At 40.3% G+C, this 23,525-nt stretch overlaps 1 protein-coding gene across 5 annotated transcripts in view; it reads right to left on the bottom strand.

Moving 5' to 3' along the window:
- Positions 1-23,309, bottom strand: part of adgrb1a (adhesion G protein-coupled receptor B1a) — an 88,996-nt gene extending 65,687 nt beyond the window's left edge. For 2 of the 5 annotated variants that reach the window (XM_051956802.1, XM_051956801.1), the window contains exons 1-11: positions 20,481-20,595; positions 19,882-20,043; positions 18,199-18,366; positions 17,842-18,006; positions 17,598-17,699; positions 16,658-16,764; positions 16,161-16,355; positions 15,649-15,717; positions 12,778-12,886; positions 10,402-10,545; positions 762-837 (exon numbers count right to left, since the gene is read on the bottom strand). In XM_051956802.1, coding sequence (XP_051812762.1) covers positions 762-837; positions 10,402-10,545; positions 12,778-12,886; positions 15,649-15,717; positions 16,161-16,355; positions 16,658-16,764; positions 17,598-17,699; positions 17,842-18,006; positions 18,199-18,366; positions 19,882-20,005 — 1,259 coding nt within the window. In that variant the 5' untranslated portion in view covers positions 20,006-20,043; positions 20,481-20,595. Of the gene's footprint in view, positions 1-761; positions 838-10,401; positions 10,546-12,777; positions 12,887-15,648; positions 15,718-16,160; positions 16,356-16,657; positions 16,765-17,597; positions 17,700-17,841; positions 18,007-18,198; positions 18,367-19,881; positions 20,044-20,480; positions 20,646-22,442; positions 22,549-23,295 lie in introns of those variants that run through there. The other 3 variants (XM_051956803.1, XM_051956799.1, XM_051956800.1) reach the window with 3 other exon arrangements.
- Positions 23,310-23,525: the final 216 nt, after the last annotated feature.

The following is a 23,525-nucleotide window of genomic DNA, read 5'->3' as shown; positions in this document are numbered from 1 at the left end:
AGGGCCTTAATGGTGCATAGTTTCAGACGGTCTGCAGGGAGACATTAACAGTGTTGCACTGGGTTGTACTTAATGAAACGTGCTACAAATAGTTGAGTGATAAAAAAAGAAAAGGAAGAAAAAGACAGCTGTCTTCTCTATCATCCCCACACAGCTGGCTAATCACAGCCTGAAGTAGGTGTAATTGTCTTATTGTTAGTTTCAAAAAGGTATGAGAAATAATTCACAGAAACATCACCTATCTGACATCAGCAAAGTATAGGAGGTGGGTATTTCCAGCATGAAGTTCGGACAGAGCATGAATTCAAAAGTGTACACAATACCCGCAAGTACTGAGACTACTTCATTTTTGCAGTAGTCTGCATGAGCCTTACAAATGAGCTTTTTCTGAAACCTTTTCACGTAATTTAATGGTCTGCTAAGATATTTTATTCTGCATGACAACTGAACCTACTGGAACACCATTAAACAGATAGATTAGACAAGAATTGTAAGCACACCTTAATCAGTGCAATATTTCTTTACAGGTTGTCTAGTAACTTCTGTTACACTAAAACATGACACGTGTGACATCGTTGTAAACCTCTGGATAATAACCCTGACTCTTGTATCAAAATTGTAAAACACATTCAGTAGCAGTCACACAAACCCACTAAATTCCCCAGCCTCACTGTAGAGAGTACCATGACCAGAAGGAAACCTGATCAACAGACAACAAAGGATCTTGTTAGACAGTGGTGTAAAGCCAACAAAAGCCTTACCTCTGCAGATTCAGAATGCTGCCCAGGTTCCTGTACAGAACGATGCCAGTTACGAATGTCGAGGAATCATCTGAATCTGTTTTGGGAAGAAACACAGGTATGGACACACTGAGCAGGCATGTCAAAGGATAATAAGACAGGAGTGTTCAGCAGAGTCTTCACAGACACTGAATGGTTCACTTTCAGATCACACAGTCATACAGAATCATACAGAATGCAGGTCAGCCAAGCTGCCTCTACTCCTCTAGCCCCCAAGAGCTCTTTACACTGGAGCTGGCCTACATGACTAGTCAGCTATAAACGCTGTCTCACACACACACACACACACACACACACACACACACACACACACACACACACACACACACACACACACACACACACACACACACACACACACACACACACACACACACACACACACACACACACACACAAACAAAAAAAACTGGACACACTGACAGATATTGCTCGGACAGATATACAGATTAAAAAAAACAAAGCTTCCCTTATCTTTTAAACATTATAAACACATGCACACTTACTATCAGCACATACACAAAACCTCATCCTTCTTTATCTCTTTCACTTGATATGACATTAATGTTGACAAAAAAGGATGTTTGACTAAACTCCACTCCATCAATGGAGAAATGGTTTGCTCAGCCAAATAACTTTAAAGGAAAGACAATGCATTTGGGTGCCCATAACAATGAGATTTTCAACTCCAACCTATAAAGCTTAGACTACTAGCCAATAGGCAGGTCTGTTACCACTAAAATATCAAATGCATATGTCTAAGTGACTGTATAGAATCTCAGACATTCGCGTCATGGTTGTAAAAATTAATCAGACTTTCTTTTAGGTTCTTGAAAGGAACCTTAAAAGTTTTAGGAATAGCAAATATCTAATGTGTGACAACCCTCTAGCATATGTTCCTCGACATTTAAAGGTCTCCCACAGATCTGGATGAGGGATGATTTCCCACATAATCACAGCCACATGGCTCCATTGAAACCTACTTTTATCTGCAAATCAGTTATGTGCAGGTGCTTACTCATTTCACCTGTTTTCATGCAGTGTGGTTTGGAGTATATCCAGCATTTTCTTTCTATCTCTCGAAATAAAGGGAACAATGCATATGCCAGTGCACAAAAACATTAAAATCTTGAACAGCAGTATTCTCCAGTATGAATGTAATCTCAACAATATTCGGCTAAAATCCCACTTCAACTTCGAGGAGCAGCAAACACAGCTTGAATGACTACTCTGTAAAGAATGCAATGGAAGAACACTTTGAGCATTCGTTTCCAGCCCTGCCGACTATGAACTTACTGTGAATTGCATTATGTTTTTTTAAAAAAAGGACACAAGAGGATGGTCAACAATGTAATTTGACATCATGGCTTACTTAGTGCTGTGGCTCCCATAGCCACTTGAGCAGCACCTGAGCACATGCACCACTGACCCCAGTCAAGAATCCAACTGTTGAGATGGTGTTCAGTTAATTTCAAAATTCCTACGGTACTTACAGTGGGACATCTATTGACTGATATAAATCGGTGCATGTCTACAAGTGGCTACAGCTCTCCGTGGGTGAGCTGTTGCAGATAAGGGACAACAGAGCAGTGCCAGAAGAGCAAGAAATTTGTCAAAACCTGACTGCTGGATGACATGAAGGCACAGACAAGCCCAGAGTAAGAAGAAGCCTTCTCTTTCTGGCTGCAGTGTCAAAGACAAAAAAAACCCCCACAACAACAACAACAACAACAAAATAACACAACTCCATCTGCTGGGCCATATGAAGAAATCCAGCTCTTCTGCTCCAGCTCACTACATGGCAGCCTGAGAGCACACAGCAGTGTGCCAGGCAGCAGGCAGAGGCTGTAGCTTGCAGGCAACAGCTGAGCTCCCACGGGCATCGGGGGGAAGTGAGCAAGACATGTGCATGTGTGAGGGGGATGAAGTATTACGTGTCCTGCTCATACACTCTTTGGCTAGCCCATCCAATATGCTCAGCCAGATTGTCTGTGCCCAGCAAGAGCTAGCCTGGAGGGACTTTAACCAGTGATTCAATAAGTTATGCGTCTATGTGTGAGCACTGAGACAGTTCATAGCCAAGTATTTATCTATATACATTTGCGTATCGATACATGTGTAAAACATTTCTTTTCATATACTGGAGTGTGAATGTGTATATGTATGCAGTCGTGCAATTCTTTATTTTTTTTCACACGACTTCTTACATGAAATGAGGCAGAAAAGCTGAATTTCATGACAGAATTGGAAACTCTAACATTCATTCTATAGCTCAGTCTTGTCTCAACACTTGTGCTCAAGCACCACTTCAATTTGCAAGCAGAGTTTTACGGCCATTTTGAACCAGTTAGTAGTGAGAAGTAGACCAGGAAATCTCTAAACAATGAATGCACTAGTGTCATCATTACCTCTTAACAGAAGCAAAAATACCAAGAATAGAGTAAACATGATACAAATTTAACTTCTATCTCACACAAACACAATTCTTTGCAACAGTTTGCTCATAGTGCTTTTTAATGGAAGTTTGGAACATTTTTTCTATTTGCAAAATAAAGCTGTTTGTTTGATTTGCATGTGTCTTTACTGTTACTATGCACTTGCACGCGACAAAACACAACATCGGGATAAGCAAGGTGTCTGCCAGCTTCCTGGTTGTGGAGCATGCAAGTGTGTCCCACAGTTTACTCATTACCCCTTCAATGCTGAGAGCCCTCCACTGCTGTGAGTGTGACTTCATGTGGAGAGGCACTAGTGAATGGCAAATGTGGAGAGACTTCATGTTGTGGATCAGATTAATGTGACAATTAACCCTCTCGGTATCTTAACAGATACTTCTTTCTCATAGAGACCTCGAACTATACGTTTAAAGATATCAAACACACATACATATTTTTTTGGGCTGAGTGAATGAATAAAATGTGAATCATTTTCACCTTTTAACCATTTTTAATGTAATATTAGCAGCAACGCATTTATTCAATCATTCAAAGTTGTGCTGAAAAAAGTCATATCAGTTGCTTTCTTGCATCTTACAGTGCTATATTTATGCATTTTTAAAATACATTATAAAATAAAAAACAAAAGATTTAACCAAAAATGTTAACTTTTAAGCATATTGCATTTTAAGTGTTCTTAGGTGAAAATGGACTTCTGCATCTCACATTGCCTGCATAGTTTTCAGGTTTTAGAAAATCAAATTTGTGATGGGAGATCTTTGACAATTTGACAATTTTTTGGCCAGAGCAACTGAGAAAGTATACACCGACCAGTTACACCATGAAAACCACCTGCTTATCACTGCATAGGTCCCCTTGATGTCGTCGAAAATGCTCTGAACCATTGGGCCTCTACAAGAGGACCTCTCAGGGTGTCCTATGGGGTCTGGATCAGGACGTTAGCAGTGGATCCTTTGAGTGCTCTGGGTTGTGCAGTGGGGCCTCTGTGAATCAAACTTGTTCCACTGCGTCCTGTTGATGCTTGATCAGAATGGAGTCTTGGATGTTTGGAGGTTAAATCAACATCTTGGGTGATTGTCAAGTTCCTCAAGATGTTCCTGATTTTTTTATGTTTTGTGATGTGGTGGGGTGCATTTTTCTTCAGGGGTAGACCAGTGACATTTAGGATTTCCATTTGCTTGAAGGAATGTGCTTGTTCTGGGACGATATTTATTTTGGTGTCAAAGTCTCATCGACATCGGTGAAAAAATCTAAGGTTTTCCTGCAGAAAGCCATGCAGTACCAATATGATCAATATTATTCACTTCACCTGTCAGTGGTTTTAATGTTTTAATGCTGTAATATTGTGGCTGATTGGTGTAAAGAGCAACAGGTTTTCATAGTGTATGAACCTGCAAAGTAAAGACACACACACACACACACACACACACACACACACACACACACACACACACACACACACACACACACACACACACACACACACAATGGGGATCTACCATTGACTCCCATTCATATCCAACCCCTAACCCTTACCCTAACCCTAACCTTAACCAACACCAAAACAATAATTTACCGGCGCACAAATGATCACATCATCAAACTGCTTCATGAAATGTGTAAACAACCATGCGGGATTTCCGCTGTTTGGCTCGAAGAAACAAAGGCTGTGTCCGAAATGGCATGCTAACGTACTACATACTACATACTCAATGAGTATATACTGTATATTACGTACTATAAGTATGATTAGAATGCCAACCGTTCACACTGTAGTATACTACTACGTTTCCCATAATGCATTTCAAACTTCCGATGACAAAAACGTAAAAAAAGTACGACTATCAAATATCGCGGCTGAATGCCGGCTTCAGGTCGATTTTACGCTAACAAACAGTCGCATAATTAATGTGGCAATTTCAAGCCGGCACTCCTCATGCAGTTATTAGCCAGATTATGCGAATCGTTTCAATTGTAGCTGCAGGCTACTGGAGGTAGGTGCTACTTGTTCTGTATGCAAAGCGAGCTGCTGCAACTAGCTGCTAGCATTCAGTAGCACGTTGTGAGGCGTCTGACAAATTTAAAACGTTGGTCAGAAAACGCCTATTTCTCAAATCTGTGGGGTGATTAGGATGACTACTTAACCACATAAAATAAAATAAACACAGATCCCGCGGAGGCTTCCATTTCGGTGGGTAGCTCGCAAAGCATTATGGGGCGGTTGAGTGTGACTAGTGTGGTCACCGCGCATACTTAAAAATTTTCCGGAAATAGTATACATCCGGGTATATATATCAATCTTTTCATACTATCTAATGTGAACACACTACATACTTATTTTGATGTCACACTTAGTATGAGTAGTACGTTAGTATGCCATTTCGGACACAGCCAGAGATAGGACTACGTTGCAAGTCCAGTTCGCCTACCAATGGAATGAGGGGAGTGCAGCTTTTGCTCTCACCCAAACTAATATCACTAGCCAATGGAAGTAGAGTGGGGCGGGTCTTAGAAAGATGTTGAGATCCAGCTGCAGATGAGTTCACTGCTGTCATGGTTATAGTGATGCAGTGATACAGAAATCTTTAACAAATCTGTGGATCCAGACTATAAGCCGCATCACTGCCAAAATCTAATCACTTGGTTCTTGTGTCATTTCTGACCTTCCCTTAAAATTTCATACAAATCCGTTTTTCAGCTTTTTTGAGTAATGTTGTGTACCGACAAATAGACGGAAGGACAAACGTACGCTGATTGTCACATAACTCTGCCGCGTTCCTTGGCAGAATAAAAATAAATGGCGCTTTGTGTGGTTGGAAGAGTTGAACAGAGACGGAAAGCCCTGTGGTTGCTGGTGAAAAAACTGAAGGAGCCGTGTGGTTGCTTCTGTCCCGTGTGAAAAAAAAACTCATATAGGCAACTAGCGACAAAAAAGTGCTGTCACGGTACTAGTCAGACCCATAGGGCTGCTGTCCGCTCTGAAACTTGTTTGCCGGGAGCAACAGTCACTGCTGAGGTATCGACGTCAGACTGACCAGGTTTGTGATATAAAAACACGTGTGTGCTCGTTCACTGCAGAACACGGCTTGTCATTCAAAAGATCTTAGGCACTCGTTAATCTGTGCTGAAGATAAAAATGCTTTGTCAAAACTGTCCGTGCCAAATCACCATGCTGGTTCCATAAATACACATTATAGCACCAGCATTTCAGAAAAGTATCTCTGAAAAGCTCAAAAAAAAAATCTGCGTATTCATTGGATATTGATAAAGCCACTAGATGGAGCATGGACACAGTTCTTCGTGTGCTTGTTCTTTTTTTTATGATGATGCGACCAGAGGAACTCAACATCTGGCAAACACAAAAGTGAACATCAGTACTTGGAAGAAGTAAAAGATGCCAGAAAGAAAGAAGAAATAGATAGCTTACCAGTTCTTGTAGCTTCGTAAATGCTTTTTTTAAACTGTATTTATTTATTTTCTGTTTTCTTTTTTATGTCTGGTTATTTAAGTTACCAGTTCTTAGAGCACTTTAATGTATTTTTGTTGTTATTATTCAAACTGAAATATAGTTTGCCCTTACAAACTATATTTATTTTTATTTTTTGCACTGTAGTTGTTTACATAGTTGTATTTCAGAATAAATGGTGCACACATTGTTAAAAGATGAATCAATGTCAATTCTCCATGTCTTTTACTAAATATATTTGCACCATGCTGTAGTCAGATGAAGTACCTTCCACCACCTACTGACCTTTTTAGTATTGCAATAATCTGCATTCTGAGTATCTGAATGCAGATATCTTCATTTCTTATTAATTAGCTAGATTGTACCCCGACTCCCACCCAAGAGTAGAAAAGTTCAGATTTTGTATTATTTTTCACTTCAAGCCCTGCAAGTGTAGCTGTATTAACAAACTTGCTGTACCTGACTAACGATATGTCTGTGGTTTGGAATTCTTTTCAAGTTCACATATATTAGTATTGGTGGATATCGGAATCAGAAATTGAGAGTTGGACAATATCGGCATATCGGTTTTCGGCAAAAAAGCCAATATAGGACATCCCTAATATACACACATACATACATATGTACATACATTTGTCTTTTATGCAGAATTTTAGTATTTAAATAACCTTTTACATAAGATTAAACTACAACGGTCATGTTGAGCGGAAACTGATGAATGTGTTTTACGTCTTGGAGTGAGTTTAACTGTAAATGATTGTTGTTTCACTGCATGTCCGTACATTGCAAAGTGGAAGCAAATTTGATTTTGCCTGTAGCCCTAACGCTGTTCCATTTCATGTTTGCAAAAAACATTTCTCTCATTTTTATTTATTTATTTATTTATAGCTTACAGAACATTTTATTTGAATTATTCTTTTGATTGGACAGAAAGCCCATTTCAGACATTTCTAGAGCTGTGAGAAGGGATCAACCAATCAGCGTAAACAAGACATCAGAGAGACTTTTTAATCCATATAAGCAAGTCCAAGCTGTATGCATAAAGAGGGCTGGCTGCTGGTGTGACATTGCCACCGTGGAGACACTTCTCCCAGCTGGGGAGGAAATTGTCTCTAATTGCTCCTGATTGGCTCCTGTTGACTCCTGATTAGGAGTGACGGCCTCATTAGCATGCTAGCACTGCAGGGCTGTCTTTAATGGTCGAAAACATCCCGGATGACAAATAACCCTACTGCTACTGAAAACTGTGTACCAAGCACCTGCCTGCAGACAGAAGGGAAGCTCAGCTGGTTCTGCCAGCAATAACTGTTAGGATGCCACAATATGTGACTTCTCTCTCCGGCATTACAGCTGAAGACATTTTACTCAGCTCCATTAACACAACAGAGAGTTGTCCACTATTACAACTTTTCTAAGCAAATCACACCCATTCTGTTAACGGTATTACACAAGTTTTGGCTGTATTTTCTGAAGTTTAAACCACATACTTTTGAAATTTTTGATTTGATTACAGTACTGAAAGCAGTGGAAAATTATATCTCATGACATTTTATACTTACAGTGCAACCAAGGGAGATTGGTGTAATGTCAAGAGTAAGTCAGGCTTTGTACGAGCATAAAAAGTGAGCTAGCTTGAGGATGAATCTCTTGATTTACCTGTTTATTTACCTTCCAAACCTCATTTATGCACTTGAGCTTTGGAGAGGGACCAAAATGTAACTGTGGACACAAACATCTGAAAGAGTTTCTTTCACAGAGTGACTAGTTGTACCCTTTGAGATGCATTTCATTTCAGTTTGCTTTTTTGGGAGGTCTGTTGTACTGTACATTCTATTTGGCCGAGGGGAACATCACATAAGAATCCCCAAAGAGTTGAAAAATGTTGTTGGGGAGAAAAACTTGCTGCTGCAACATTACCTGGATAAGAGATAGACCGATTAATACACACATGGACAATATCAGGGCACTTTCTCTGGTCAAAAGTGGCCCAAAGAAAGTGACTCATTTAATCTCCACAAATTAATGTCTATTCATGTCCATTGTGTCGTAGTGGAAGCCTTTCAGATAGAGACAGCCTATCTCAAGCTCTGAGCATTAAATTGAGTGCATAACTTGATAACACTGAACTTAAGTTAGGGAATATGGAATTGACATTGTGTACTGACTCCTTGAATAAGGGGCTTAGTTTATGCAGGACACATACACAGTTAATATACTCTACAGACACAGATCCAACTCTGTAACCTGACCAGCAAAGTATTAGTATACAAGCTGGAAATATAATTTGTTTTCCTTGATATTTTATCCCCACATTGTTTCTCTATGATTCTTTCCTTCCCCTATATCATTCTCCATTTATGAAAACCTTTTCAATGATGAAACAGTACAGTGTATTTAAGACTCTTATGGTTATGCTTACCATGTTTGCTATGTTAAGAACAGAGAGCATCGGTTAGTTCAATTGTAAGGATACAGCTAAAATGTTTGAAGTTTAACAAATAGTAGTTTGTTAACCTTTTCTGTCCTGGAGGTCCTTGCACAGCAGACCAGGACCTTTTTTTCTTTTATTTACTCTCACAGTTTTGAGGAAGGCAGAGATAAATTTTTCATATTTTATTCTGGCATTGTGATGGAGACACAAAGATTTTCTTCAGGTGTCTCTCTTCTATAAAGCCCTTTGTTGAGTTTGGTCTCAAAATCTTTTAGTCTTTACCAACTGTAAATTGAAATGTTTTACCAGGTGGAAACAAAACAATATTCCAACATCAAAGAAGTAGAAAAAAAACCCTCCACTAATGGTCCACATCCACACAGTCCTTTTTCTAAACTTCCATTCGTGTCTCACCATCTCCCCAGCTGTACGTGGAACAGCTTACTTCATCTGTTAATTGTGAAGTCCTCTGTTTACAAAATGACAATCCCTTTGCTGTGGGAGATTGTGAGATATGATTGAAATCTCCAGAAAATGCAGTTAAAAGAATAGTCACCTCAGCGCTTTGTGACACTGAAGTTCAGTATTGATTATTGAATAAGAATATCTAAAATGTTGAAATTCATGACAAATGCATCACAACATATTGAGAAGAAGGCAGCACATCTTCACAGTAAACACCCTGAAACTTTTACACCCACATATTACGGCTCTTGAAGCTTTGTTTTTCCTCTGCTTTAACATTGCAGCGTCGTATAATTCCCTATGTCTGTAAGCAACAAAGAAGTATGTAAATGTTCCTGTTTGCAATTCAGTGCCATCAAATTGTTGAGGCAGATGGGCTCTGAATTAACATTTTATGAAACTTACTCTGGCCTTATTGAAGACAACGCGCCTTTTTGTTGTACAGCTGCTGAACAGCGGGTGATGTAAAATGATTTTGTTATTCTCCTCCATGTTTTATTTGCAACATTAAATACAAGCATCTCTGCGTGTATTTGCCTGAGCAGGGCGCTTTGATTTGCAGATTAATGGTGGTAAACACTGTTTTATAAATCAGCTGCTGTTTCCTATTTCTGCTTTTGTCTTGACGGCTCCCCCCCAACTAAACACACACGGCACATTAACACAGACACACACACACTCAAGTACATGCACTGTCAAAAAGAGTAGAGAGAAAGGCATGCTGCAATCAGGATTTGGGAAATATATATAGATTTATTAACTACCTTCATGTACAGCGCTCACCTGGCTTACCAGTAGACAGGATGTTCTTCGGGATGGTGACTCTGTCTTCAGAGTTGCGAGCCCAGTCTACCATACCCCTCCAGCCCTTCATAGGGAAGCTGATGTCTGACTGACCCACCACTGGGCGCTTGTGGATGCTCAAAACTGGAACATGAAAAAGATGAGGAATATTGTCATTCTTTCTCTCCATACTCTGATTCTGCTTTGTAGTACTTGGCAATCAAAGCTTGGGTGTCAAATATAACGACTAACAAATGCTAAGTTTAATTGAGTGTTTATTTGTTAGTCAGCTTGTGAGTTTGTTTGCCTGTTTTTCTTACTTTTTCTCCAGATGACGCGCCCCAAAGTGTTGTTCATGTGGGCTAACATGCGGGGGCTAACATGGACTACAATGGATGCATGCATGATATGTGCAGTCTTGGAAAAAAAAAAAATTCTTTGACTCGAGTTTCTTTCCCAGGAAAATTAGCAAACAATACACGTTAAATAAATAAAAGAATAGGTAAATCCTGAAAACAACAATAACTTAACCCACAAAAAACAGCAGTTCAAATTTGGTGGTTTCCTGCATCCTATTCAGCTTTAAAACTTTTTAATGTGGAAGAGGAAACTCTGATCTGCCTATATGTTGGCAGAGTTTTGCTCATGTTTGAGGTGTGGGAGGAGAGAGGAGGTCAGCTGCCCCAGGGGAGAAATGCTGCTGCAGTGGGCGGCTATTTGGCTCCAGACAGCGAGGTGGTACCGCTATAAACAGGACCTCTCATCTGGCCTCAATTCCCACGAATTCTCCCTCGACTCAACTCAAAAATCTGCCTCGTTTTTATCTGGAGGTCACAGAGAACAGCACAGCCTCTGTGATCACTATATTATTTTTCCCCTGTTTGAAAAAAAATGCAAAGCGTTTACAGTCACTTTGCAATGGAGGGGGGCAGCAGGTGGTTGTGAGTGTGGATTTAGGATCTCATGAGACACATGTAAAGACCTGCTGCCCTAGGGAGCGCTAATATTCACCATGGGTTGTTTTCATGAAAATACTGGGGACCAGAAACAGAAAGCTACAGAGAGTGCGACTGTTCAGTGCCATAATACAATAATACTCACAACTAAGGGAAAAGGAGGAATTTGCAGCGGAGGGTGTTGTGCAAATCCGAGGTTAAAACATTATTCAAAAACAAAAAAAAAACCCTTTTCTACTAAAAACTATTATTATCAATGACCAAATTAGGGACAAGGGTACAATTCATTTTAAATTAAACAACAAAGGGCATCCAATCTCAAGCATATTTTAACTGTTTTTATATAATTGAAAAAATACATTGTGGAAAAAAAAACAAATTTTTAACTCACATTTGTATACACTACTGTTAGGAGAATATTAGAAATTGGTCGCACTAATTCCTCAGCCATTTCAAATAAACCACTGCAGATAAATAAGATGCAATTAGATGACATTTAACGCCAGTAAAAACTGCTAGTTTACAGAAACTGTGGGAAATGTGATGGGAATGTGAAGCTAATGTTTGTTTCATAAACTGCTTTCAGAAAAGTTAGTTTCCCCCTTGCTCCGTACATATTCAGTGTTTTCATCTGGTGCTGTATGTTTGTGTCCATTGTACTTTGTTGCAAATGGCTTAAATCAATGCAGAAAATCAAATATAATGACATTGTTATGACCTCATCAGGGTTGGAACTGGAGACCTAATATTTTTAACAGAAAGCCTGCTTACAAGGTGAGGGACAGTGTTTGCTAGATCCTCGCTCACACTTACAAGCCAGGGAGCTTCTATCAAAGGACACTACTAAGTGCACTCTACAGAAGTGCAATATTGAATCGCTGGAACCCTTCATCTCACCATTTAAATGCGTGTGGTGTGTGCAAGGCTTTATTACAACTATTCAGTTAGTATTTGACACTTAAAATAGGCTTCACCAGTGAGTCCATCATTTATATGTATAAATTTAATTTGTATCTACTGGATAATTCTCTTTTTTTCTGTTTATGTGGTGCAAGCTAATGGAAAGTCCATCTAAAACTCATATCAGTGAGGATCGTTAGTCAAATCCAATTATGATGACATTACCTCAAATATATATTTGCCATAAGGCATTTTTTCATTATCTTCACATTTTTTCTTGCCAACATGCACACCAAAGATTGATATAGATATATAGATGGAATTTTGGTGTTTGGATCTGATTTCAGACTGAAGGCAAAGGAAATGTCTGTTAACCATCAGCCAACATCCTTTGTCTCTCCTTTATGGATTGCTATTAGTTATGGAGATCAATTTTCAGTGAAAGAAAAGCAGTGATAAGAGAATTTCTTTGATAAACAGAGATAACTGTGGAGATCTCCTGGATGGAGATAAAGCTGACCTAGGTTATCGGTGACTTCATACATGTCTTGGAAGTCTTTCATCCTTAGACCAATGACATCCACAAAGTCCTCTACCAGACGGAACAGCTCTTTGATGTTTGGCCCCAGCTGAGAAAACAGAGACACAAGAGAGAAGAATGAAAGAAAAGGGATTATGGATTTGAGGTGAATATTCTGAGCTTGTGTTCAAGCCCCTGACACACAAAAGGCCTTTTATAGAAAACTGTATTTGAGGCAATTATTTCCATCCTTTCCTCTATTGACTCACTGCCACAGCTTATCACACAGCTATGACCAATAATTTACAAATCAATATATACAGTTTGCGCATCATGGTCTTCCTGTTCATTTTGATGGCTGAATATACATTGCACTCTATGACTTTGTTATTTTAATAATAAAAAAGAAAATCTAAAATCAATCAAACAAACAAAAAACAACAAACAAAAAAGATGAGTAGTGCTTACAATGTTTTATGGACATTAACAATATAAAAACTGTACCCTGACAGGATTTTGTAAAATAGTGAGGACATCTTATATATATATGAGCTACATTTAAAGCAACGTTGAGGAAATGAGAAAAAAAAAAGAATAATGTGTGGATCCAGTTTCTGACAACTGATCAGCCAAAGGTAGACATTTGAATAAGTTCATTTTGGGCTTCAGGGAATAATAATAAACTGAAAAATAAAATGTTACATATGCTATAAATAACCGACAGCTGATTACTGAAAATAATTGAAAGTGTTTTAATTATGGCTGTAAACGTCCCAGCAGTTGAGGTTAACATAGACTAAAGGTCTTAATGTCAGGTTGTGACAGAGGGCCCTAATACAATACAATGCTTCAAGGAGGAGGATGGCATATTTTTCATAATTAATATTATATATCACAGTCATATAATTACACAAATTTGCAGTTAATCATATTATGTTTGATTTAGAGTACTACTGTCCATGACAAAATTGACACAACTGGTAAGATTCATGTGTGACTGATGCTATTATAGCTGTAGAATAGGTCATGGGACAAGCTGGGCATTAATTAAAATCAGTGCTGTAACAATTTCATGGGAAAGTTGCTCTTTGAACAGAGCAACTGAGTTTTAACACTACAGCCTTGCACAGGAAATCTAAACAATCACAGCAAACAATGCTTAGTTAAATATGTGAACTAACTGAACAAAGGTACGAAAACTCATCAGTCTCATCAAAATGCAGATCCACTCAGGTTACGTTGGAGTTGATGTCTGTATATTTAACAGCTGTTGTTACAACTATTGGAGCTCTGCTGCACCAGAAAAAGGACAGGAGTGAGACATGTGAGGCTGTTCTCTGACTTTATGCAATTTAACTGTTCATGGGTAGAGACTGAATCTGATACTTCATCATGGCACCTGACCTGTCTCGATATTTGTTTGAAAATACAGAATAAATTACGTAGTCTTCAAACTGCAACAAGGAACGGTCTCTAGAGACTTTTCATACCAGAGCAGTTCTGCAATATACATTACATTGGATATTTTCATCAAGGATTATTTGGAGACTCCATGATTTCATTGAGCAGTTTAAAGCACTTTACACCCGGTGCACTGTGTGTACAGGTTCAGTCTTCTAGAAATAAGAGTTGAACTGACAGAAATCAATAAAACCTCACTGATGATGGGTGATTTCATTATACTATTGCATGGTATTTTACACTGTCATTTTCACACAATGAAATGTAACTGTAACAACACTTTTGGATGTCATTTTAAGATTCAAGATTTTTGCTTTGACAAAGATTTTCTGGATTTTCTTAACCAGTAAGACCCAGGCCAATGATGAACACTACAATCTGAGGCCTTATAAATCAGTAAATGCTGTAGTGATGCACACAGTATGTACAGGCACACTTTAAATTAAATAAATAGAGCTGTAACTGCCACACAGTTAACCTTGATTCTTTGGACCCACATGGAAGTGGGGCTCCAGAGGCAGATTTATGTGGGTGATGATCCATCTTTGGCCCTGATAACGGTATCATGACTGAAAGCTTGGCTTTTTGATAAAATACCTTGCTTTTTGGAATGCAGCCATGTTAAAGGCCAACACGGCACTGTGATAAATCCCCTATTGCAACTTTCAAGTCCCTGCAAGTTCCTGTTGATATCACACCTTTGAGAAAAAAAGGGGCAGCCCTGGTTACTTAGGCTGGCACATAGACATTCAAAAGTATAGAATATCGAAGTTAATAATGGTCAAGTGAAGTAATATCTGCTAATATATCAAATCACATTGATTTTGGTCATGGTTATTTATGAAAAAACAAAACATCTCAGATTGTTGTTGGTGAGCACTGAGTTGCCACAGTTCAAGGCAATAATAGCCGTAGCAATAACAATAGCTGTGCCTCTTTCATGTAATTATTCCATCCTGGAGGAGCAAACCGCTTGTGCAGAAAGTAAGTCATTTCCATTTTAAGACATTTTCATGCATTTTGAGAAGAGCAGGTTTGTTTGTTTAGCACTATTCTTCTGCCTGCATGGTGACACTCCAGAGAACAGGCGGATGCTGGACGGCTGGATGGAGGCACAGATAACGATACACGAGTGGATGAGTGCAGCAGATGGATGAGTGGGCGTTTGCGTTGACTTGGTTACTCATTAGCTGTAGTTATTTCTGTCTTTCAGCAGTTCTTGTTTCTCCATTTCCTTTAACTGTCTGTGTGAAAAAACCAAAGGTGGGCTGGCTGTCCACCTGTGTCTTTGTCACAGCATCTAAGCCATCACCAGTGCAACCATGGTTGTTATTATTACTGTGCACACATTTCAGTAAAAGATCAAGTGATGGTGTGAATTCTCCTTTAGAGTAAGAGAGTGATACTAACCAGTTGTGCTTCCTCCCATCTCTCCCTGTTCTCCTCCATCAATAGATTGCTGACAGATTGCACAAAGTTCTGGAAAACAAAGACAATATGTTTCATATTTAGTCACATTAAGAGCTTTATGTTTTGTTGAGTGTTTACAGACCATGTATAGTGATACTTTGTTTTATTCTTCTAGTACTCTATTATATTAACTGTGTATCAAACTTGATCAGTCATGTTCTTCTGTGTCACAATGCTCAATTTTTGTCATTTTAGCATAGTGGGAAGAATGGCAGTTATGTGCTCAAACACAGCTATACCTTTAATAATAACAAAAACACAGAATAGCATATCCCATCATATGGATCAATACTTGAATTTTCAATAATTTGTGCTTCTGAGCCCTAATTTTGTCAAATCTGGAATAATTTTATTTCATTCAATCACTGAAACTAATAAGGAGTTAGGAGGGTGACTATCAAATAGTGTCACAAACAGGAGTCCACTACTAGTAAACATATGTATCAACTCACCCTCATGTCTGCACTGCTGGGGCTGTAGTATGCCCTCCTGAATATCTCTGTCATGTTTTTCAGTACGTCCACGATAGCCAGTAGATCTCCACTGTAGCTTGTCCCCTCACTGGAGGTCACCCTCAGCTTGTTCATCACTTCTGAAACGCCATCTCCCACAAGGCCACGCTGTGCTTTGGACAAATGTTCTCTTGTCTGACAGAGAAAGTGGCTTCTGTTAGTTTTCAGTTAGTGCTTAACACACCAGCATAGTGGCATGTTTCTTTTTCGAACCTATAAACTAAATTTTGTTGCTTAAGCTGCTTTATGCTGCTGGGCTTTGAGAAGATATTGGTGATTATATCAGAGACAACATGCAGCCTGCAGTACTGCATGAAAATCCATAGAATTTTCACACTTTTGCTCCTGAAAAGCTGCAACGCATGTCTTTGTATGACTTGTTGACTTTGATGCTATCAAGAACATAAAATAAAAGAGAAGAACTTGTTGATGCTTACTAAAGTTTGTATACTGCGATAGTCATTGGAAATGCATTTCATGTATGTGGGATTCTCCCAGTAGGCGATGCCCTCCTCATCTAAGGTGCAGCGGCGCAGGATAAGTCCTGTGTGGGGACACATACAATAAGGGTTCATCAAAGTATTAGGGGTTATTTCTCATGTAATGACTTTAAAGGGGAACTTCGTTTTTTTTTCAACCTGGGGTCTGTTTTCATATGTCATTTCATACATGTGAATGATGGGGAAATGAATTTTCGACATAGCTCCAGTATTTAGCCAGGCAGGCAGCTTTGCAGCTCAGCTAGCGAAAAGTATGGGGCAACTTGCCCCCCCGCGTCAAAGTCCGCCCCAACGTGCTTTTTTCCCCACACTGACCGGCTCGGATAGTCTCAACAAGTGTCCCACAACATACTAGAGATGAGAAGTGAACAACAACCTCCACATTACTTGGCGATCGCTATTTCTTGTGGTCTGTATCCAAATCTCAGGACGCTAGAAAGCACATCGCGTTCCAAAATCGCGCGATAGCTCGCGCCAAAACCGGTGTGTTCAGAACGAGATTTGCTTCTAGCGTCCTGAGATTTGGATACAGATCACAACAAATAGCAATTGCCAGGTAATGTGGAGGTTTTCGTTCACTTTTCATCTCTAGTATGTTGTGGGACACTCATTGAGACTATCCGAGCCGGTCAGTGTGGGAAAAAAAGCACGTTAGGGCGGACTTTGATGCGGGGGGGCAAGTTGCCCCATACTTTTCGCTAGCTGAGCTGCTAAGCTGCCTGCCAGGCTAAATACTGGAGCTATGTCGAAAATTAATTTCTCCATCACTCACATGTTTGAAATGACATATGAAAACAGACCCCAGGTTGAAAAAAAACGAAGTTCCCCTTTAACTTTAACTGCAGTTTATGAATGCTTGATTTGTGTGTGAGCTAACCTATGGCATTGGGAGGACAGCGGACTGCAGCTGTATCCCCAGCTGCAGTCATCTTCCATACAACATTGGAGAAATTGTCCTCGCCACATATTTCATAATGTTCTATTCACAGAGAAAAGAAATAAGTATTATAAAACTGTATCAATCACATAACCATGAATTACAGTAGGGGTCAAAAACATTTCTAAGTAGTGCACTGATGTAATAGGGCTGGATAAGTGAACAGATTTTTCCATCCACTGACCTGGGCATCTCTTTTCATTACAGCGGCGGATCTCCTCTCGTTCTCCTGGACAAGACTGCCCTCCAAAAAAGGGCCCATAACAAATCCTGTTTCTCTGCTGATTTCCCCCTCCACAGGTTTTAGAACAACCTGACCACAAGGACCATGGCTGCCACTTCCCATCCACTGAGAGAATGAGTGCAACATGGAAGTTTTAGAGGTCAGGCGAATAAAATATGACAGTAAAACACATACAAACCTAAAGACCATACTAGTGTTATTCCACATTTCAGTGTTCCAGAGCTACAAATTCTGTAACGCAGGACTCAGGGCTGACATAACAACATGTTCCCTAAAATGTGTATGTGGTTCTCATACCCGGACACTCTCCAAGGAAACAGTCGACAGTCTCCAGCCACTCTCCTCTGCACTCAGAACCTCCATACGAGGGTCCGTTACACTCTCTGGTTCTCTGCATGGTCCCATTAGAACAGGAGGCAGAGCATGAGCTCCAGCTGGACCATTCATTCCAGACTCCATCCACTGAGATCAGCCAGCACCACAGTAACCAGAACAACAAAAACACAGCACAAAAATGATATTCAGCTATTAAGTTTATTAGGGCTTATTTACTGATTCAAAGACATTTTATAACTAAAGAGTTGCATTTCTTGAGTGTATTTTTCATATCAAAAAGGTGACTACTAAATATTTCTCAACATCAGATCTTTTATTTTGTTAATGTTTTTTTAGTTACTTTATTTGCTTTGTATTGGATAGGCACAGTGAAGACAGACAGGAAACAGGAGAAAATATGCAGCAAAGGGCCACAAGTGGAATGGAACCCATGCCACTGCATCTGGGACCAGCCCTGTACATGGGTTGCCTGCTTAACCCGTTGAGCTATACAGGCGCCCGAAGTTGAAACATTGTAATAAAATGCTCCATGGACTACCTGTAAGAGTTTAGTGTGTTTCTAATAAACCATATAAAGTCAATGGCAGCAGGGTTGTATATCTGCTTTGAATGTTCACACTGGCTAGGCATTATAAGAGTGAGATGTATGGATCTTCTAAAAGGCTGCCCTAGTGTCTCCAGGGTTGTATGCATATAAAAGGCAGAGACTGTCCTCATTGAAAAAACGACCACATAGGTCATCTGTACACGCCCTTATGACCACTGAGTGTTACGTTTTGACGTTAAGCGACCTCTAGCGGTTGAGTAAATATTGACACTCCAGTGTCTCAGCTGAAATGTCACCATGAACAAACTTTGACCTAACACTAACCCTAACCATAACCCTAAATCCGTGTTGCGAAAGTGAGGGAAAAAGCCGTTTCGAGAGGGAAAAGCCGTTTCGCGAATTAAATCCCGTAATGCCTTCCTGTCTCCTGTAGGGGCGCTAACCTAAATACGCTCTCATGGGTCGTATTCAGGGGCACGTTACATACGACCTGTGCGGTCGTGTCAGTTTGAGGACATGTTGAAAAGGCAGAATGAACTGTGTCAAGGGCTAAATACAGTCACAGGTGTGCTTATTCAACATTATATACAGTCAAACATGTTCGTCATCATGCATGGTTCTGCAGTGAACTTGGTCACAAATTCTCGGCTGTAAAAGTGCCATGGATGTGAGAAAGTTAACAAAGTCATATGCACCCTTGCAACCATGCGCATCGAGTATATTTTTGGCTTAAAGAATGAATAAATAGAAAAGCTGAATACTGATACTTTCTCACCTTCCCACTAATTTCTGTGTGAAGTGAGTGTGATTGTTAAATTGTAGGTGTTGGAATATACGACAATTGTTGGAGGAAACCCCACCTGTACAGAAGTATGAGGGGATGAGGTTTTGAAGTGCTGCTGAACAATTCAACTAGAAGTCTGTTGGAAGCATGTACACGTCTTTCATCATTCTTGCTACTGCATATGCATTGAATAGAAATTTTCGGCATGATCTTGTGAAACATTTGACAGACAACCTCAGATTGTTTCATACAAGCTTAACTCGTTGATTGTCTTGGTCTGTCTTTTATTATGTTATTAGTGTGTTCCTCACTGGACAGACAGCGATGTTGCAGAATTTGGTCTGTTTCTCGGGGCCGTCACAGGGATCTCCCCCAAATTGTGGGGGGGTGCAGGTTCGTGTTCGAGACCTGTAACCCCGCCACAGGTGGACGAACATAGACTCCACGGTGACCACCTCATCCCATGCGCCATGCACTGCAATCAGAGCAGCTAGGGTATGATTTATAGACAGACAAACACAGACCCCCTTAACACATCAAAACAACGCAAGATAACGTCACTGAGGACACTGAAACTGTGAGGCAATTATCAGTTACTTGGTTGTTTGGTTTTCCTGGGAAAATCCATGCTTACTTATAGCCTTAAATATGGCTTTCTGAGTTGAGGAGTCTCCCTGCCAGTCTGCTTATACAAACACCTGAGAACACCTTGAAATCTCTGTTATTACAGGGGGAGTAAACTGCAGGCAGAGCCCTCTCTGTAAGGGGAAGGTAGAAAGCATCCTGGGGGTCGCAGATTTTGCTAACTGCCTGTGGAGACGAGTCAGGTGGGTCTTGTATGGATGAGGCAAGGTCCAGGAGAGGGCTGGGCGAGCGCAGGAAGGTGGCAGGATGGGGTGAAGGGGGTCTTACCTGGACAAACAGCAGAGTTGTTGCAAGGTCTCTGCTCTCGCAGTGGCCCACTACACTGGGTGCTGTAGGAGGAGGACACACAGAAACGAGTGCGACTCTGCCAGCCCTCCCCACATGTGGCAGAACACACACTCCACGCTGACCACTCCTCACCTGATGTTGAGTTTGAGGAGGAAGGGTTACTGAGGAGGAAGGGTTGTGGTGTGATAAAGGGTAGATAGTAGCTGTGCCACATTTTAGGGGCTGCCTCCATCAAAGGCCAATATTTGTTAACAGTTTGATGAAGCCATTCTATTCCAAATGTGGCTGATAAATAGGACTATCATTTGAAGACAAAACTGACGGTTCTTGATAGTTATCAGAATTCCTGTCACTTGATAAGACAATGACAGGAACTTGTGCAAAGACCTCCATCCTCTGTAGACCGCACCATTTGGAAACAGGTCAACCTTCTAATGCTCAGTCCGACTTCAAACACTGTGTCCTTCAAAGGAGGCAGCCACTGAAATGGACGCAGCTTTCTGCTTGTCCTTCGTCACCTGTGAGGTTTTGATGTCATATCCTTTGCATTGACTTCCAGTGGAAGTTAATGCCACTGGCTTGGGATATGTCAGTCATCTTTTCACTGACCATGACTGCTGTTTCGATGGGTCAATGACAATGGGCAATTGGGCATTAGCTGAGGAAGCAGGGAGAGGAGAACTAAAAAGGTAGTGGGGAATAGATATAACAAGTTAAAGTGATACTTAACCTAAAATCTACATTTGTTGTAACATTTACACCTGTAACTTGGACAGGATGCTGTGTGTGGACTTCTCCTTTTTCCAAAGACCAGTAGCTGTATGTAGCTTAGATTCTAATAGGTATTATAGCAGTGACTAATTTTGAGGTTGGCAAATTCCAAAATCTAAAACATCCACTGTTCAAGGCCCACTCTCTTTACCTCTTTATCAGTAGTAAATGTTCTAATAAATAATTTCCTTTAAACATGGATCGACGCTGACATTAATTCAAATGACTGCAGCCACTGGTCTCTGTGGGTATGTAAACCTAACAGCCCATTTTAAAGGGAATAGTCCAACAATTTGGGAAAACATGGATTTAATTTAAAGAAAGAGATGAGATTTCCTGTTTGTATGGTGAGTACAGAGCTGGAGTTGGGAGGAAACTATACTAGCTTATCATTAAGTCTTCATATTTAATTCAGTCCACAACATGGATTGTAAAAAGCACTATTTTGATGTTTAGGTAGACGTTATGTTCTATATAATTGTTAAGCACAGGGACTGATTGAAGTCTTGAGGTCACTGTGAAGCTGCCAGTATTCTAATTGTTGTTCCTGAACAAAATCGACATCAGACAAATAAATATTGTGAACTGTTTTTTGTCAAGGCATAGTTCTAGCATACTGTATACCCCTTGTTATACATGGATTAAGTAAATGAGATGCTAGTTGTGCCTAGCAGATAGTTTTAGGACAGTTTAACTTTTTCACCTACATCTAGTTTCTATAGTGAACTAGGCTAAACATGTTCAGACTCCAGCTCCATTCTTAACACATTGGCATTAGATTGAAATACATCTCAAAAAATCCTAAACATATGTCCCAATTTATTGAACTATTTCTCTGATTGCTGCTACTGATTTCGGGTAGAATATCACTTTAACAGAAAGGGAGGACTCCATTTGATATAGTGTTTAACAGACAGGGCACAGTGTCCTGTAATAACCTCACATAAAATACATTTTCACTATGTTCAGTCAGGGTCCATGTTGGAATTAGTTCACTGCAGATGAGGCACTACTATTGGAGATTTTGATAGATGTGTGTATTTTTAATTGAGAGTAACTCTTTCGGTTGTGGGTGTCACATTTGTTTTTATTAATTGTATAAAAGTGTGGTGGTCACCAAGCTGGCCACAGTGACTGATGCATGGATCCCTCTGCGTCCCGTTGTCTTACCTGTCTGAGGGCTCTGCTGTCCACTGCGGGGCTTGTCTACGTCATCACGCTTTGCGGCTGTCCACCGAGCGAAGCGATTGGCTGCGAGAGAGATGGCGACCTTTGCCTAAAGGAGGATGAGGCAAGCCAGGGGGGAGGAGGGGGCGGGGGTTAGCAACCAGAGCTCCTTCATTAATGGCTTATATTTGGGACACAACCGTGACGTGATTGGTCACCCCAGAACAAGCATCAGCCAAACTTGGGGACTTGTGTTGTTGCTGTTGGTGTTAATGTGCTGTACACGTGTGCAGTGCTCTCTTTTATATGTTCAGCTGTTGAATAATGTTGTTTATATGAGTCTTCAGATGCCACTCATGCATGACTATTAGAAGAAAAAAAAAAAAAAAAACACAAAACCACATTCTACAATAATGACTGATCTGCTGTTTGTTTGTCAGACATACCAGTTGTGCACCAATAAAGAAAGCAGTCAAACAATTCAGTGAAAAATACTAACCCTTCTTGGTAAATAGCTTTTGCATGTTAGTGCTCAGATGTTGATTTCTATGTCCCTTTAGATCTTGGTAGGTGTAATGTTTCTAACATACTGTACAAGCATGGTCTTAAAAAAGATCGACCATGTGGATTCTTCATCGATCAAAGTCCCCTTTCCAACATTGCACTCCTTAATCAAAAAGCTGACTTACAGAGGATGGACACACAAGCAGATGAATACAATGTTACAAAGGGAAAGAAAGAATAGCTGTAAAAGTAGCACACATCACACGCTCATAGTTAACAAATCAAGCTCCAACAGCCCTCACCGACAGACATGGATGTACACAGAAACGAACACAGAGGAGGAGCAGCTCACCGGTGCAGGACTGTGAGTTGCAGGGCCGGCCCTCCTCCACTACACCCTCACACAGGTACAACTCCTCTGGAGGTGACTGACAGGTCCGAGTCCGGGTTTGGATCCCTCCTCCACACTCACTGCTACACTGTGCCCATTGTCCCCACACACTCCAGCCACCTGGAGACACGCACACACACGCACACACCACACACAGACACACACACACAAAGACAGTAGTGGTCATTTAT

Source organism: Acanthochromis polyacanthus, chromosome 12 (genome assembly GCF_021347895.1).
Source record: "Acanthochromis polyacanthus isolate Apoly-LR-REF ecotype Palm Island chromosome 12, KAUST_Apoly_ChrSc, whole genome shotgun sequence".
Classification (NCBI taxonomy): domain Eukaryota; kingdom Metazoa; phylum Chordata; class Actinopteri; family Pomacentridae; genus Acanthochromis; species Acanthochromis polyacanthus.
The sequence above is the reverse complement of the archived record's forward strand: the minus strand, read 5'-3'. Positions and strand labels throughout refer to the sequence as shown.